The 16,703-nt window shown below is 44.8% G+C and overlaps 1 protein-coding gene across 2 annotated transcripts in view; it reads left to right on the forward strand.

Annotated features, from left to right (window-relative positions):
• The first annotated feature begins 441 nt into the window (after positions 1-441).
• GLRA2 (glycine receptor alpha 2) overlaps positions 442-16,703 on the forward strand; it is a 277,822-nt gene continuing 261,560 nt past the window's right edge. The window contains exon 1 of one of the 2 annotated variants that reach the window (XM_069761037.1): positions 442-1,186. In XM_069761037.1, the coding sequence (XP_069617138.1) occupies positions 1,119-1,186 (68 nt within the window). In that variant the 5' untranslated portion in view covers positions 442-1,118. The remainder of the gene's footprint in view (positions 1,187-16,703) is intronic. The other variant, XM_069761038.1, reaches the window with a different exon arrangement.

Below are 16,703 nucleotides of genomic sequence, written 5' to 3' on the forward strand. Positions count from 1 at the left end.
AGGTGGCTGTTACCCCATGCAGATTTGCACAATACCTTACTCATTGGTCCAATATCCAAATATCCCATGCAGAGTTACAAATTACCTAACGAGTTGGTAAAATATTGCAAATCATGAGCATGATGCATTTTCTAAATCTTCCCTATTTTGAACACACCGGAGAGCGCTCACTCACAAGTATCAATGGCCGGTTCTGTATCTCAGTGCAAGACCCTGAAGATGCCGCTGATCCCATTATTGCAGCACCTTGAGGCCGTACCTTTCCTTTCTCCAATTCTTAAGGTTTTTACATTCACAGACAGTGGAGAAAGGAAAGGGCTTGCTCTCTTTCTAAGGGGGGATTGCAGTCAACTGCCTTTTCCCACCCACATCAGCACAGTCCATAGTTGCTGTACTAAAAGCTTGTGTTCATTCCCCACACTCCTCCTCCTCCTCCTCTTCGTCTTCTTCTTCTTCTACATCAGTCTCAGTATCAGCAGCAGCACAGGGAGAAGTATCTGCTGCCAGAAAGGAACCCAGCCAACGCCGAGGACAGGAAAACGTTATCTTCCGACTCTCTAATTCCAATCGCTCTCAATTGTCGGAGCCATTTGGTGGCGTTAATATTAAAAGCGCCATTTAACGCCACAAAAGTTCACGGCTAGGAATACCCCCCTTCCTGGCCGCCCTCGCTATTTGGGTGTATGGATGCCACTGTCAATATCGGACTCTCCCTGTCGGAGCTGTTGATGTAATTACAACATCCGTGCCACATAGAGCTGCCTTTCCACCAGAGCCACAAGCCATTCCGGGGATTCCGCTTTACGCTATGTTTATGAGGTAACAGCCCCCCGTACGGAGAATCCGGAGAGGAAAGCACATCATCTCCTGCTCGGTATTTCACCGCTGCCGAAGAATGGGCTTAACCTGACAATGCTTCCAGACCGGAGCCCCCTGTCTATCCCCCCTCTAGTCTGTAACAATGCAGATCGCCCTCATTTTCATCTCCAAGGAAAAAATCATTCATGACGGATTTGGCATCTAGACAATAGGAGCTCTTTTTTGTCTCTACTAAAGGCTTTTTTCATTGTCTGGAGTCATTTCTGGAATATTTTCTACCTTAAAATAAATCAGGAGGAATGAACCGGCGGTTGGTTAACATTGTGACAGCATTCCTTGCATTATGCTTTGAGATCAATAACTTCAGGTAGGAAAAATGTGTGATACCGTCCTTCATATTGATCAGCACTGTTAAATTACACATGGACAGTATGTGCAGCCTGCATGTAGGATCCCCCGTCATCAGAATCATTTATGTATGAGTAAGGGTTAAATAATCTTCTGTGACAGAAGTTATCTGCACTGTATGCTTATATATATATATATATATATATATATATATATATATATAATCACTGAATCCTTATATATATGGCAATGTGTGTGTGGGCTTATATGTATGGCACTGTATCCTTATATATATGGCACTGCACCCTTATATATATGGCACTGTATCCTTATATATTGCACTGTATCTTTATATAAATGGCACTGTATTATTTTTATATGGCACTGTACCCTTATATATATGGCACTGTATTCTTATACATATGGCACTGCATCATTATATATATGGCACTGTACAAATATATACATGGCACTGTACCCTTATACGGCATGGCACCCTTATACATATGCACTGTATCCTTATATATGTGGCACTGTACCCTTATACATATGGCACTGTATCCTTATATATATGGCACTGTATCCTTATATAATGCACTGTATCCTTATATATATGGCACTGTACCCTTATATATATGGCACTGTACCCTTATATATATATGGCACTGTATCCTTATATATATGGCACTGTATCCTTATATATATGGCACTGTACCCTTATATATGGCAATGTATCCTTATATATATGGCACTCTACCCTCATATATGTAATACTGTATCCTTATACATATGGCACTGTATCCTTATATATATGGCACTGTACCCTTATATATATGGCACTGCACCCTTATATATATGGCACTGTACCCTTATATATATGGCACTGCACCCTTATATATATGGCACTGTACCCTTATATATATGGCACTGCACCCTTATATATATGGCACTGTATCCTTATATATATGGCACTGTACCCTTATATATATGGCACTGCACCCTTATATATATGGCACTGTACCCTTATATATATGGCACTGCACCCTTATATATATGGCACTGTATCCTTATATATGGCACTGCACCCTTATATATGGCACTGCACCCTTATATAAATGGCACTGTATTCTTATATATATGGCACTGCACCCTTATATATGGCACTGTATCCTTATATATATGGCACTGTACCCTTATATATATGGCACTGTATCCTTATATATATGGCACTGTACCCTTATATATATGGCACTGTATCCTTATATATATATGGCACTGTACCCTTATATATATGGCACTGTACCCTTATATATATGGCACTGTACCCTTATATATGGCACTGTACCCTTATATATATGGAACTGTACCCTTATATATATGGCACTGTATCCTTCTAGTTATGGCACTGTACCCTTATATATATGGCACTGCACCCTGATATATGGCACTGTATCCTTATATATGGCACTGCACCCTTATATATAGCACTGTATCCTTCTAGTTATGGCACTGTTCCCTTATATATATGGCACTGCACCCTTAAATATATGGCACTGTACTCTTATATATATGGCCCTGCACCCTTATATATATGGCACTGTTCCCTTATATATATGGCCCTGCACCCTTATATATATGGCACTGTTCCCTTATATATATGGCCCTGCACCCTTATATATATGGCACTGTACCCTTATATATATGGCACTGCACCCTTAAATATATGGCACTGTATCCTTATATATATGGCACTGTACCCTTATATATATGGCACTGCACAGGGCCGGACTAACCATATGGCAATTCTGGCAAATGCCAGAAGGGCCTCTCCGGTCATGAGCTGCCTTGTCTGCTATGTTGTTAACAGTGTTCTCAAGACACCAATACCATTGACAGTTGTGATGGAGCACAAAGTCGCTGACTCCGTCACTTACCCCAGCAGGGCACCGGTATCATCTACTAGAAAATTGTCTAAGGGTCACTTCCGTTTGTCTGTCTGTCTGTCACGGATATTCATTGGTCGGTACCTCTGTCTGTCATGGAAATCCAAGACGCTGATTGGTCGCGGCAAAACAGCCATGACCAATCAGCAACGGGCACAGTCCGGAAGATAATGGCCACTCCTTCCTCCTCGCAGTCACTGCCCGGCGCCCGCATACTCCCCTCCGGTCACCGCTCACACAGGGTTAATGCCGGTGGTAATGGACCGCGTTATGCCGCGGGTAACGCACTCCGTTACTGCCGCTATTATCCCTGTGTGTCCCCAACTTTTTACTATTGATGCTACCTATGCGGCATCAACATTAAAAAAATTTAATGTTAAAAATAATAAAAAAACAAAAAACCTGCCATACTCACCCTCCGTAGTTCGCCGAGCCGCTCGTGCCTGCCACCATCTTTTGTTCCCAGCGATGCATTGTGAAATTACCCAGAAGACTTAGCGGTCTCACGAGACCGCTAAGTCATCTGGGTAATTTCGCAATGCATCCTGGGAACGGAAGATGGTGGCAGGCGCGAGCGGCTCGGCGGAGCTTCGGTGGATCCCAGGGGTGAGTATATAACTATTTTTTATTTAAATTATTTCTTAATAGGGATATGGTGCCCACACTGCTGTATACTACGTGGGCTGTGTTAGATACTGCGTGGCTGCTATATACTACATAGGCAGTGTTATATACTATGTGGGCTGTGTGATATTCTCCGTGGGCTGTGCTAGATATTACATGCCCACTGTTATATACTGTGTGGGCAGTGTTATATACTACGTGACTGGACAATATGCTACGTGACTGGGCTATATACTACGTGACAGGGCAATATACTATGTGACTGGGCAATATACTACGTGACAGGGCAATATACTACGTGGCTGGGCAATATATTACGTGACAGGGCAATATACTACGTGGCTGGGCAATATACTACGTGACAGGGCAATATACTACGTGGCTTTATGCTGTATACTATGTCGCTGGGCAATATACTATGTGGCTGGGCAATATACTATGTGGCTGGGCAATATGCTACGTGACTGGACAATATACTACGTGACTGGGCAATATACTACGTGGCTGGGCAATATACTACGTGGCTGGGCAATATACTATGTGGCTGGGCAATATACTACGTGACTGGACAATATACTACGTGACTGGGCAATATACTACATGGTTGGGCAATATACTATGTGGCTGGGCAATATACTACGTGACTGGACAATATACTACGTAGCTGGGCAATATACTACGTGGCTGGGCAATATACTACGTGGCTGGGCAATATACTACGTGACTGGACAATATACTACGTGACTGGGCAATATACTACGTGGCTGGGCAATATACTATGTGGCTGGGCAATATACTACGTGACTGGACAATATACTACGTAGCTGGGCAATATGCTACGTGGCTGGGCAATATACTACGTGGCTGGGCAATATACTACGTGGCTGGACAATATACTACGTAGCTGGGCAATATACTACGTGGCTGGACAATATACTACGTAGCTGGGCAATATACTACGTGGCTGGGCAATATACTACGTGGCTGGGCAATATACTATGTGGCTGGGCAATATACTACGTGACTGGACAATATACTACTTGACTGGGCAATATACTATGTGGCTGGGCAATATACTACGTGGCTGGGCAATATACTATGTGGCTGGGCAATATACTACGTGACTGGACAATATACTACGTGGCTGGGCAATATACTACGTGGCTCTGTGCTGTATACTACGTCGCTGGGCAATATACTACGTGACTGGGCAATATACTATGTGGCTGGGCAATATACTACGTGACTGTGCAATATACTACGTGACTGGGCAATATACTACGCCGCTGGGCAATATACTACGTGACTGGGCAATATACTACGTGGCTGGGCAATATACTACGTGGCTGGGCAATATACTACGTGGCTGGGCAATATACTACGTGGCTCTGTGCTGTATACTACGTCGCTGGGCAATATACTACGTGACTGGGCAATATACTACGTGGCTGGGCAATATACTACATGGGCTGTGCAATATAATACGTGGACATGCATATTCTAGAAAACCGGGTGCGTTAGAATCGGGCCACCATTTATTTAGAAATATTGGTCTTGTAGGAAATCTTCCTTTCCTCCATCCAGGGTAATATTAGTAATATATCCCATCTGGTTCAAGCGGACGGGGACAACATGGGCCTGTGTGATTTCAAATGTCAGGACTGAATTTCAGCCCCAGTCCATACCTGGCACTGTATCCTTATATATGACATTTTATACTTATATACTGTATATGGCACTGCACCCTTATATATATGGCACTGTACCCTTATATATGGCACTGTATCCTTATATATATGGCACTGCACCCTTATATATATGGCACTGTACCCTTATATATGGCACTGTATCCTTATATATATGGCACTGCACCCTTATATATATGGCACTGTACCCTTATATATGGCACTGTACCCTTATATATGGCACTGCACCCTTATATATATGGCACTGTATCCTTATATATGTGGCACTGTACCCTCATATGTATGGCACTGTACCCTTATATATATGGCACTGTACCCTTATATATATGGCACTGCACCCTTATATATGGCACTGTACCCTTATATATATGGCACTGCACCCTTATATATATGGCACTGTATCCTTATATATATGGCACTGCACCCTTATATATATGGCACTGTACCCTTATATATATGGCACTGTATCCTTATATATATGGCACTGTACCCTTATATATATGGCACTGTATCCTTATATATGGCACTGTACCCTTATATATATGGCACTGTATCCTTATATATATGGCACTGTACCCTTATATATATGGCACTGTATCCTTATATATATGGCACTGCACCCTTATATATATGGCACTGCACCTGTTGTGAATTCTGTTGTCGAGCTCCCTCCTGTGGTCGTGAATGGTACTTCGGCGAGTTCTGTCTATGGGCTCCCTCTGGTGGCTATGAGTGAAGCTGCGGCTTCTGAGGTTCCTTACACAGGTGACGTGGTTTATCCTTTGGTTGGCTGCTCTATTTAACTCCTCTCAGATCGTTACTCCATGCCAGCTGTCAATGTTTTTGCATTTGTTCAGTTCGCTCCTGGATCTCTCTGGTGACCTGCCTTCTCCTGCAGAAGCTAAGTTCCTGATAGTCATTATTTGTTCACTGTTTTCTTGTCCAGTTGGTTATCATGATTTTGTCTTGCTAGCTGGAAGCTCTGGGATGTAGAGTGGTCCCTGTCAGGATTCCAATGGCAGGGAATCACAAAAGGACAAGCACCAACGAGCTCTAGGGTGATGGAACCTGAGCTGACCGCGACCCTAAACCTGAACACACAAATAACAATAGCCGGGGAACGTGCCTACGTTGATCCTAGACGTCTCGCACCAGCCGAAGATCTAACTTCCCCTATTAGAAGAAACACAGACCTCTCTTGCCTCCAGAGAAATACCCCACAGAAATAGCAGCCCCCCACATATAATGACGGTGAAATGAGAGGAAGGCACATACACAGTATGAAAACAGATTCAGCAAAATGAGGCCCGCTAAAACTAGATAGCAGAGGATACAAAAGTAAACTGCGCGGTCAGCAAAAAACCCTTCAAAAAACCATCCTGTAATTACTTGAACTCATGTTCCAACTCATGGAACATGAGGAGCAATTACAGCCCACTAAAACAACCAGCAGCAAAGAGACAATTATATGCAAGCTGGACAAGACAAAAATAAAGCAAAACGTGGAACAAGAAAATCAAAACTTAGCTTGTCCTGAAGATTACTGAAGCCAGAAGCTGAGGTAACAAAACACTCTGATAACCTTGATAGCCGGCGGGGAAATGACAAGAAAGCCCGGTTAAATCGGAAACTCCCAAATCCTAATAGAACAGGTGGACACCAGAGACAGCAGAACACAAATCACCCAGTACCATCAGTAACCACCAGAGGGAGCCCAAAAACAGAACTCACAACAGTACCCCCCCCTTGAGGAGGGGTCACCGAACCCTCACGAGAACCACAAGGGCGACCAGGATGAGCCCTATGAAAAGCGCGGACCAAATCATCAGCATGAACATCAGAGGCAACCACCCAAGAATTATCCTCCTGACCATAACCCTTCCACTTGACCAAATATTGGAGTTTCCGTCTGGAAACACGAGAATCCAAGATCTTCTCCACAACATACTCCAATTCTCCCTCCACCAGCACCGGAGCAGGAGGCTCAAGCGAAGGAACAACAGGTACCTCATACCTCCGCAACAACGACCGATGGAACACATTATGAATAGCAAACGATGCCGGGAGATCCAAACGAAATGACACAGGGTTAAGAATTTCCAAGATCCTATAAGGACCGATGAACCGAGGTTTGAACTTAGGAGAAGAGACCTTCATAGGAACAAAACGAGAAGACAACCACACCAAGTCCCCAACACGAAGTCGAGGACCCACGCGGCGACGGCGATTAGCAAACTGCTGAGCCTTCTCCTGGGACAACTTCAAATTGTCCACCACATGACTCCAAATCCGATGCAACCCATCCACCACCATGTCCACTCCAGGATAATCAGAAGGCTCCACCTGACCAGAGGAAAAACGAGGATGAAACCCCGAATTACAAAAGAAAGGAGAAACCAAGGTAGCAGAACTAGCCCGATTATTAAGGGCAAACTCGGCCAGCGACAAAAAGGTAACCCAGTCATCCTGATCAGCAGAAACAAAACACCTCAAATAAGTTTCCAAGGTCTGATTAGTTCGCTCCGTCTGGCCATTCGTCTGAGGATGGAATGCAGACGAAAAGGACAAATCAATGTCCATCTTAGCACAGAACGTCCGCCAAAATCTAGACACAAACTGGGATCCCCTGTCAGAAACGATGTTCTCCGGAATCCCATGCAAACGAATCACGTTCTGGAAAAACAGAGGGACCAACTCAGAGGAGGAAGGCAACTTAGGCAAGGGTACAAGATGAACCATTTTAGAAAAGCGGTCACACACAACCCAGATGACAGACATTTTTTGAGAGACAGGGAGATCCGAAATAAAGTCCATGGAAATGTGCGTCCAAGGCCTCTTCGGGATAGGCAAAGGTGACAACAATCCACTGGCTCGAGAACAGCAAGGCTTAGCCCGAGCACAAACCTCACAAGACTGCACAAAAGAACGCACATCCCTCGACAAGGAAGGCCACCAAAAAGACCTGGCCACCAAGTCTCTAGTACCAAATATTCCAGGATGACCTGCCAACGCAGAAGAATGGACCTCGGAGATGACTCTACTGGTCCAACTATCCGGAACAAACAGTCTCTCAGGCGGACAACGATCAGGTTTACCCGCCTGAAACTCCTGCAAAGCACGTCGCAAGTCTGGGAAGACGGCCGACAAAATCACCCCATCCCTAAGGATACCAGTGGGCTCAGAATTTCCAGGGGAGTCAGGCACAAAACTCCTAGAAAGAGCATCCGCCTTCACATTCTTTGAACCTGGCAGGTATGAAACCACAAAATTGAAACGAGAGAAAAACAGTGACCAACGAGCCTGTCTAGGATTCAGACGCCTGGCAGACTCAAGGTAAATCAGATTTTTGTGATCAGTCAAGACCACCACACGTTGTCTAGCACCCTCCAGCCAATGACGCCACTCCTCAAATGCCCACTTCATGGCCAAAAGTTCCCGATTACCCACATCATAATTCCGCTCAGCGGGCGAAAATTTTCTAGAAAAGAACGCACATGGCTTCATCACCGAGCAATCGGAGCTTCTCTGTGACAAAACCACCCCCGCTCCAATCTCGGAAGCATCAACCTCAACTTGGAAAGGAAGCAAAACATCAGGCTGACGCAACACAGGAGCAGAAGAAAACCGGCGTTTAAGTTCCCGAAAGGCCTCCACAGCCGCAGGAGACCAAACAGCAACATCAGCACCCTTCTTAGTCAAATCCGTCAAAGGCTTAACAACACTAGAAAAATTAGTTATAAAACGACGATAGTAATTAGCAAAGCCTAAGAACTTCTGCAGACTCTTAAGAGATGCAGGCTGCGTCCAGTCACAAATAGCCCGAACCTTGACGGGATCCATCTCAATAGTAGAAGGGGAAAAAATATACCCCAAGAAAGAAATCTTCTGGACTCCAAAGAGACACTTTGAGCCCTTTACAAACAAGGAATTAGCCCGCAGGACCTGAAACACCTTCCTGACCTGCTGAACATGAGACTCCCAGTCATCAGAAAAAAACAAAATATCATCCAAATACACAATCATAAATTTATCCAGATATTCATGGAAAATATCGTGCATAAAGGACTGGAAGACTGAAGGAGCATTAGAAAGTCCGAAAGGCATTACCAAATACTCAAAATGGCCCTCAGGCGTATTAAATGCGGTTTTCCACTCATCACCTTGCTTTATTCGTATAAGATTATACGCACCCCGAAGATCAATCTTAGTGAACCATTTAGCCCCCTTAATGCGAGCAAACAAATCAGTCAACAAAGGCAAAGGATACTGATATTTTACGGTAATCTTATTCAAAAGACGATAATCTATACAAGGCCTCAAGGACCCATCTTTTTTGGCCACGAAAAAAAAACCTGCTCCCAAAGGGGACGAAGATGGACGGATATGTCCCTTTTCCAAGGACTCCTTAACATAATCCCGCATAGCAGTATGCTCTGGCACTGACAGACTGAACAAACGACCTTTAGGAAATTTACTACCAGGAATTAAATCTATAGCACAATCACAATCCCTGTGAGGAGGAAGCGAACTGAGCTTAGGCTCCTCAAAAACATCCCGATAATCAGACAAAAATACAGGAACCTCAGAAGGAGTAGATGAAGCGATAGAAATCGGAGGTGCATCATCATGAACCCCCTGACATCCCCAGCTTAACACAGACATTGTTTTCCAGTCAAGGACTGGATTATGAGTTTGTAACCATGGCAGACCAAGTACTAGAACATCATGTAAATTATACAATACCAGGAAGTGAATCACCTCCTGATGAACGGGAGTCATACGCATGGTCACTTGTGTCCAGTACTGAGGTTTATTCATAGCTAAAGGTGTAGAGTCAATTCCCTTCAAAGGAATAGGGACTTCCAGAGGCTCAAGACTAAACCCACATCGCTTGGCAAATGACCAATCCATAAGACTCAGGGCAGCGCCTGAATCAACATAGGCATCGACGGAAATGGATGATAATGAGCAAATCAGAGTCACAGACAGAATGAACTTAGACTGTAACGTACTAATGGCAACAGATTTATCAACCTTTTTTGTGCGTTTAGAGCATGCTGATATAACATGAGCTGAATCACCACAATAAAAGCACAACCCATTTTTCCGCCTATAGTTTTTCCGTTCACTTCTAGACTGAACTCTATCACATTGCATTGTCTCAAGTGCCTGTTCAGAAGACACCGCCAAATGGTGCACAGGTTTGCGCTCCCGTAAACGCCGATCAATCTGAATAGCCATAGTCATAGACTCATTCAGACCCGTAGGCGCAGGGAACCCCACCATAACATCTTTAATGGCCTCAGAAAGGCCATCTCTGAACTTTGCAGCCAGGGCGCACTCATTCCACTGAGTAAGCACTGACCATTTCCGAAATTTGTGACAATATATTTCTGCTTCATCTTGCCCCTGAGAGAGAGAGCTTATAAAGCTTTTTCAGCCTGAATCTCCTGGTTAGGTTCCTCATAGAGCAAACCCAATGCCAGAAAAAACGCATCCACATTAAGCAACGCAGGATCCCCTGGTGCCAATGCAAATGCCCAATTTTGAGGGTCACCCCGCAGGAAAGATATAATAATCTTAACCTGCTGAGCAGGGTCTCCAGAAGAGCGAGATTTCAAAGAAAGGAACAGTTTGCAATTGTTCCTAAAATTCAGAAAACTAGATCTATCTCCAGCAAAGAACTCTGGAATAGGAATTCTAGGTTCAGACATAGGAGCATGTACAACAAAATCTTGTATATTTTGAACCTTAGCAGCAAGATTATTCAAGCTGGAAGCTAAACTCTGGACGTCCATGATAAACAGCTAAGGTCAGAGCCATTCAAGGATTAAGAGGAGGAAAAAAAAAAAAAAAAATTCAGCCTGGCTGCAATTAAGGCTAGGCAGCAACCTCAGAGGAGAGAAAAAAAAAAAAAAACTTCCTCAGACTACTTTTCCTCCTACTTCAGCCCAAACATTTTGGGCCGGCTATACTGTCAGGATTCCAATGGCAGGGAATCACAAAAGGACAAGCACCAACGAGCTCTAGGGTGATGGAACCTGAGCTGACCGCGACCCTAAACCTGAACACACAAATAACAATAGCCGGGGAACGTGCCTACGTTGATCCTAGACGTCTCGCACCAGCCGAAGATCTAACTTCCCCTATTAGAAGAAACACAGACCTCTCTTGCCTCCAGAGAAATACCCCACAGAAATAGCAGCCCCCCACATATAATGACGGTGAAATGAGAGGAAGGCACATACACAGTATGAAAACAGATTCAGCAAAATGAGACCCGCTAAAACTAGATAGCAGAGGATACAAAAGTAAACTGCGCGGTCAGCAAAAAACCCTTCAAAAAACCATCCTGTAATTACTTGAACTCATGTTCCAACTCATGGAACATGAGGAGCAATTACAGCCCACTAAAGCAACCAGCAGCAAAGAGACAATTATATGCAAGCTGGACAAGACAAAAATAAAGCAAAACGTGGAACAAGAAAATCAAAACTTAGCTTGTCCTGAAGATTACTGAAGCCAGAAGCTGAGGTAACAAAACACTCTGATAACCTTGACAGCCGGCGGGGAAATGACAAGAAAGCCCGGTTAAATCGGAAACTCCCAAATCCTAATAGAACAGGTGGACACCAGAGACAGCAGAACACAAATCACCCAGTACCATCAGTAACCACCAGAGGGAGCCCAAAAACAGAACTCACAACAGGTCCCTCCGCACCGTGAGTCGGTGCGGAAGTCTTTTTTGCACACTCTGCGTGGTCTTTTGTAGGTTTTTGTGCTGATCGCAAAGTTACCTTTCCTATCCTCTGTCTATTTAGTAAGTCTGGCCTCCCTTTGCTGAAACTTGTTTTCATTTCTGCGTTTGTGACTTTCATCTTTTCTCACAGTCAATATATGTGGGGGGCTTCCTTTACCTTTGGGGAATTTCTCTGAGGCAGGGTAGGCTTTATTTTCTATCTCTAGGGCTAGATAGTTCTTAGGCTGTGACGAGGCACCTAGGTCTGGTCAGGAGCGCTCCACGGCTATTTCTAGTGTGTGTGATAGGATTAGGGCTTGCGGTCAGCAGAGCTCCCACATCCCAGAGCTCGTCCTGTATGAGGTTTAACTACCAGGTCATTCCAGGTGCTCCTAACCACCAGGTCATAACAGTACAGCTGGCCCAAAGTATTAATGCATCTCAATAGAGGGATAAGAGAACTTCTGAGACCATTTTTTTTTCTTTGCACTGTGTTTTGTTTTTCTTTTCCCCTAGACCTTTGGGTGGTTCAGGACACAGGTGTAGCTATGGACATTCAAGGTCTGACCTCTTGTGTGGATCATCTCACTGCAAGGGTACAAAACATTCAAGATTTTGTGGTTCAGAATCCTATGTTAGAGCCTAGAATTCCTATCCCTGACTTAATTTCTGGGGATAGATCTAGGTTCTTGAATTTCAAAAATAATTGTAAACTGTTTCTAGCTTTGAAACCCCGCTCCTCTGGTGACCCCGCTCAACAAGTAAAAATCATTATTTCTTTGTTGCGTGGTGACCCTCAAGACTGGGCATTTTCCCTTGCGCCAGGAGATCCTGCATTGCGTGATGTTGATGCGTTTTTTCTGGCACTTGGATTGCTTTATGATGAACCAAATTCTGTGGATCAGGCAGAGAAAAGCTTGCTGGCTTTGTGTCAGGGTTGGGATGAGGCGGAGGTGTACTGTCAGAAGTTTAGAAAGTGGTCTGTGCTTACTCAGTGGAATGAATGTGCCCTGGCAGCAATTTTCAGAAAGGGTCTTTCTGAAGCCCTTAAGGATGTCATGGTGGGATTTCCCACGCCTGCTGGTCTGAATGAGTCTATGTCTTTGGCCATCCAGATCGATCGGCGCATGCGTGAGCGCAAAGCTGTGCACCATCTGGCGGTATTCTCTGAGCATAGGCCTGAGCCTATGCAGTGTGATAGGACTTTGATCAGAGCTGAAAGGCAAGAACACAGACGTCGGAATGGGCTGTGTTTTTACTGTGGTGAATCCACTCATGCGATCTCCGATTGTCCTAAGCGCACTAAGCGGTTCGCTAGGTCTGCCACCATTGGTACGGTACAGTCTAAATTTCTTTTGTCCGTTACTCTGATTTGCTCTTTGTCATCCTATTCTGTTATGGCATTTGTGGATTCAGGCGCTGCCCTGAATTTGATGGACTTGGAGTTTGCCAGGCGCTGTGGTTTTTTCTTGGAGCCCTTGCAGTATCCTATTCCATTGAGAGGAATTGATGCTACGCCTTTGGCCAAGAATAAGCCTCAGTACTGGACTCAATTGACCATGTGCATGGCTCCTGCACATCAGGAGGATATTCGCTTTTTGGTGTTGCATAATCTGCATGATGTGGTCGTTTTGGGGTTGCCATGGCTACAGGTCCATAATCCAGTGTTGGATTGGAAATCTATGTCTGTGTCCAGCTGGGGTTGTCAGGGGGTACATGGTGATGTTCCATTGCTGTCAATTTCGCCTTCCACTCCTTCTGAAGTCCCTGAGTTTTTATCAGATTACCGGGATGTATTTGAGGAGCCTAAATCCGGTGCCCTACCTCCTCATAGGGATTGCGACTGTGCTATTAATTTGATTCCTGGTAGTAAGTTCCCTAAGGGCCGTCTGTTTAATTTATCTGTGCCAGAGCACGCCGCTATGCGGAGTTATATAAAGGAATCCTTGGAGAAGGGTCATATTCGCCCGTCGTCATCACCGTTGGGAGCAGGGTTCTTTTTTGTGGCCAAGAAGGATGGTTCTTTGAGACATTGTATTGATTACCGCCTCCTTAATTAGATCACAGTCAAATTTCAGTATCCTTTGCGGCTGCTGTCTGATTTATTTGCTCGGATTAAGGGGGCTAGTTGGTTCACCAAGATAGATCTGCGTGGTGCGTATAATCTTGTGCGAATTAAACAGGGTGATGAATGGAAAACGGCATTTAATACGCCCGAGGGCCATTTTGAGTACCTGGTTATGCCATTCGGGCTTTCTAATGCTCCATCTGTGTTTCAGTCCTTTATGCATGACATCTTCCGAGAGTACCTGGATAGATTCATGATTGTATATTTGGATGACATTTTGGTCTTTTCGGATGATTGGGAGTCTCATGTGAAGCAGGTCAGAATGGTGTTCCAGGTCCTTCGTGCAAATTCCTTGTTTGTGAAGGGGTCAAAGTGTCTCTTTGGAGTTCAGAAGGTTTCATTTTTGGGTTTCATTTTTTCCCCTTCTACTATCGAGATGGACCCTGTAAAAGTTCAGGCCATTTACGATTGGACTCAGCCGACATCTGTGAAGAGCTTGCAGAAGTTCCTGGGCTTTGCTAATTTTTATCGTCGCTTCATCGCTAATTTTTCCAGTGTTGCTAAACCGTTGACTGATTTGACCAAGAAAGGTGCTGATGTGGTCAATTGGTCCTCTGCAGCTGTAGAGGCTTTTCAGGAGTTGAAGCGACGTTTTTCTTCTGCCCCTGTGTTGTGCCAGCCAGATGTTTCGCTCCCTTTTCAGGTTGAGGTTGATGCTTCTGAAATTGGAGCAGGGGCTGTTTTGTCGCAAAGAAGTTCTGATGGCTCAGTGATGAAACCCTGTGCCTGATTTTCTAGAAAATTCTCGCCTGCTGAGCGCAATTATGATGTGGGCAATCGGGAGTTGTTGGCCATGAAGTGGGCATTCGAGGAGTGGCGACATTGGCTTGAAGGAGCTAAACATCGCGTGGTGGTCTTGACGGATCACAAGAATTTAACTCGAGTCTGCCAAACGGTTGAATCCTAGACAGGCTCGATGGTCGCTCTTTTTCTCCCGTTTTGATTTTGTGGTTTCGTACCTTCCGGGATCTAAGAATGTGAAGGCTGACGCCCTGTCAAGGAGTTTTGTGCCTGACTCTCCGGGTGTTCCGGAGTCGGCGGGTATTCTTAAAGAAGGGGTAATTTTGTCTGCCATTTCCCCTGATTTGCGGCGTGTGCTGCAAAAGTTTCAGGCTGATAGACCTGACCGTTGTCCTACGGAGAAACTGTTTGTCCCTGATAGATGGACTAGTAGAGTTATCTCTGAGATTCATTGTTCAGTGTTGGCTGGTCATCCTGGAATCTTTGGTACCAGAGATTTGGTGGCTAGATCCTTTTGGTGGCCTTCTTTGTCACGGGATGTGCTTTCTTTTGTGCAGTCCTGTGGGACTTGTGCTCGGGCTAAGCCCTGCTGTTCTCGTGCCAGTGGGTTGCTTTTGCCCTTGCCGATTCCGAAGAGGCCCTGAATGCATATTTCCATGGATTTTATTTCAGATCTCCCTGTTTCTCAAAGGATGTCGGTCATTTGGGTGGTTTGTGATCGCTTCTCTAAGATGGTCCATTTGGTACCATTATCTAAATTGCCTTCCTCCTCTGATTTGGTGCCATTGTTTTTCCAGCATGTGTTTCGTTTGCATGGCATTCCAGAGCACATCGTCTCGGACAGAGGTTCCCAGTTTGTTTCGAGGTTTTGGTGGTCCTTTTGCGCTAAGATGGGAATTGATTTGTCTTTTTCTTCGGCTTTCCATCCTCAGACTAATTGCCAAACCGAACGAACTAATCAGACTTTGGAGACATATCTGAGATGCTTTGTTTCTGCTGATCAGGATGATTGGGTGTCCTTCTTGCCTTTGGCTGAGTTCGCCCTCAATAATCGGGCCAACTCGGCTACTTTAGTTTCTCCTTTTTTCTGTAATTCTGGTTTCCATCCTCGTTTCTCTTCAGGGCAGGTTGAGCCTTTGGACTGTCCTGGTATGGATGCGGTGGTGGACAGGTTGCAGCGGATTTGGACTCATGTGATGGACAATTTGACATTGTCCCAGGAGAAGGCTCAACGTTTCGCTAACGGCCGGCGTTGTGTTGGTCCCCGACTTCGTGTTGGGGATTTGGTTTGGTTGTCATCTCGTCACGTTCCTATGAAGGTTTCCTCTCCTAAGTTTAAGCCTCGTTTCATTGGGCCTTATAAGATTTCTGAAGTTCTTAATCCTGTGTCATTTCGTTTGGACCTTCCAGCTTCTTTTGCCATCCATAATGTGTTCCATAGGTCGTTGTTGCGGAGATACGTGGCTCCTGTGGTTCCCTCCGTTGATCCCCCTGCCCCGATGTTGGTTGGGGGGGAGTTGGAGTATGTGGTGGAGAAGATTTTGGATTCTCGTGTTTCGAGACGGAAACTTCAGTACCTGGTCAAGTGGAAGGGTTATGGTCAGGAAGATAATTCCTGGGTTTTTTCCTCTGATGTTCATGCTGCCGATCTAGTT

Source organism: Ranitomeya imitator, chromosome 3 (assembly GCF_032444005.1).
Source record: "Ranitomeya imitator isolate aRanImi1 chromosome 3, aRanImi1.pri, whole genome shotgun sequence".
In the NCBI taxonomy this organism is placed as follows: Eukaryota; Metazoa; Chordata; class Amphibia; order Anura; family Dendrobatidae; genus Ranitomeya; species Ranitomeya imitator.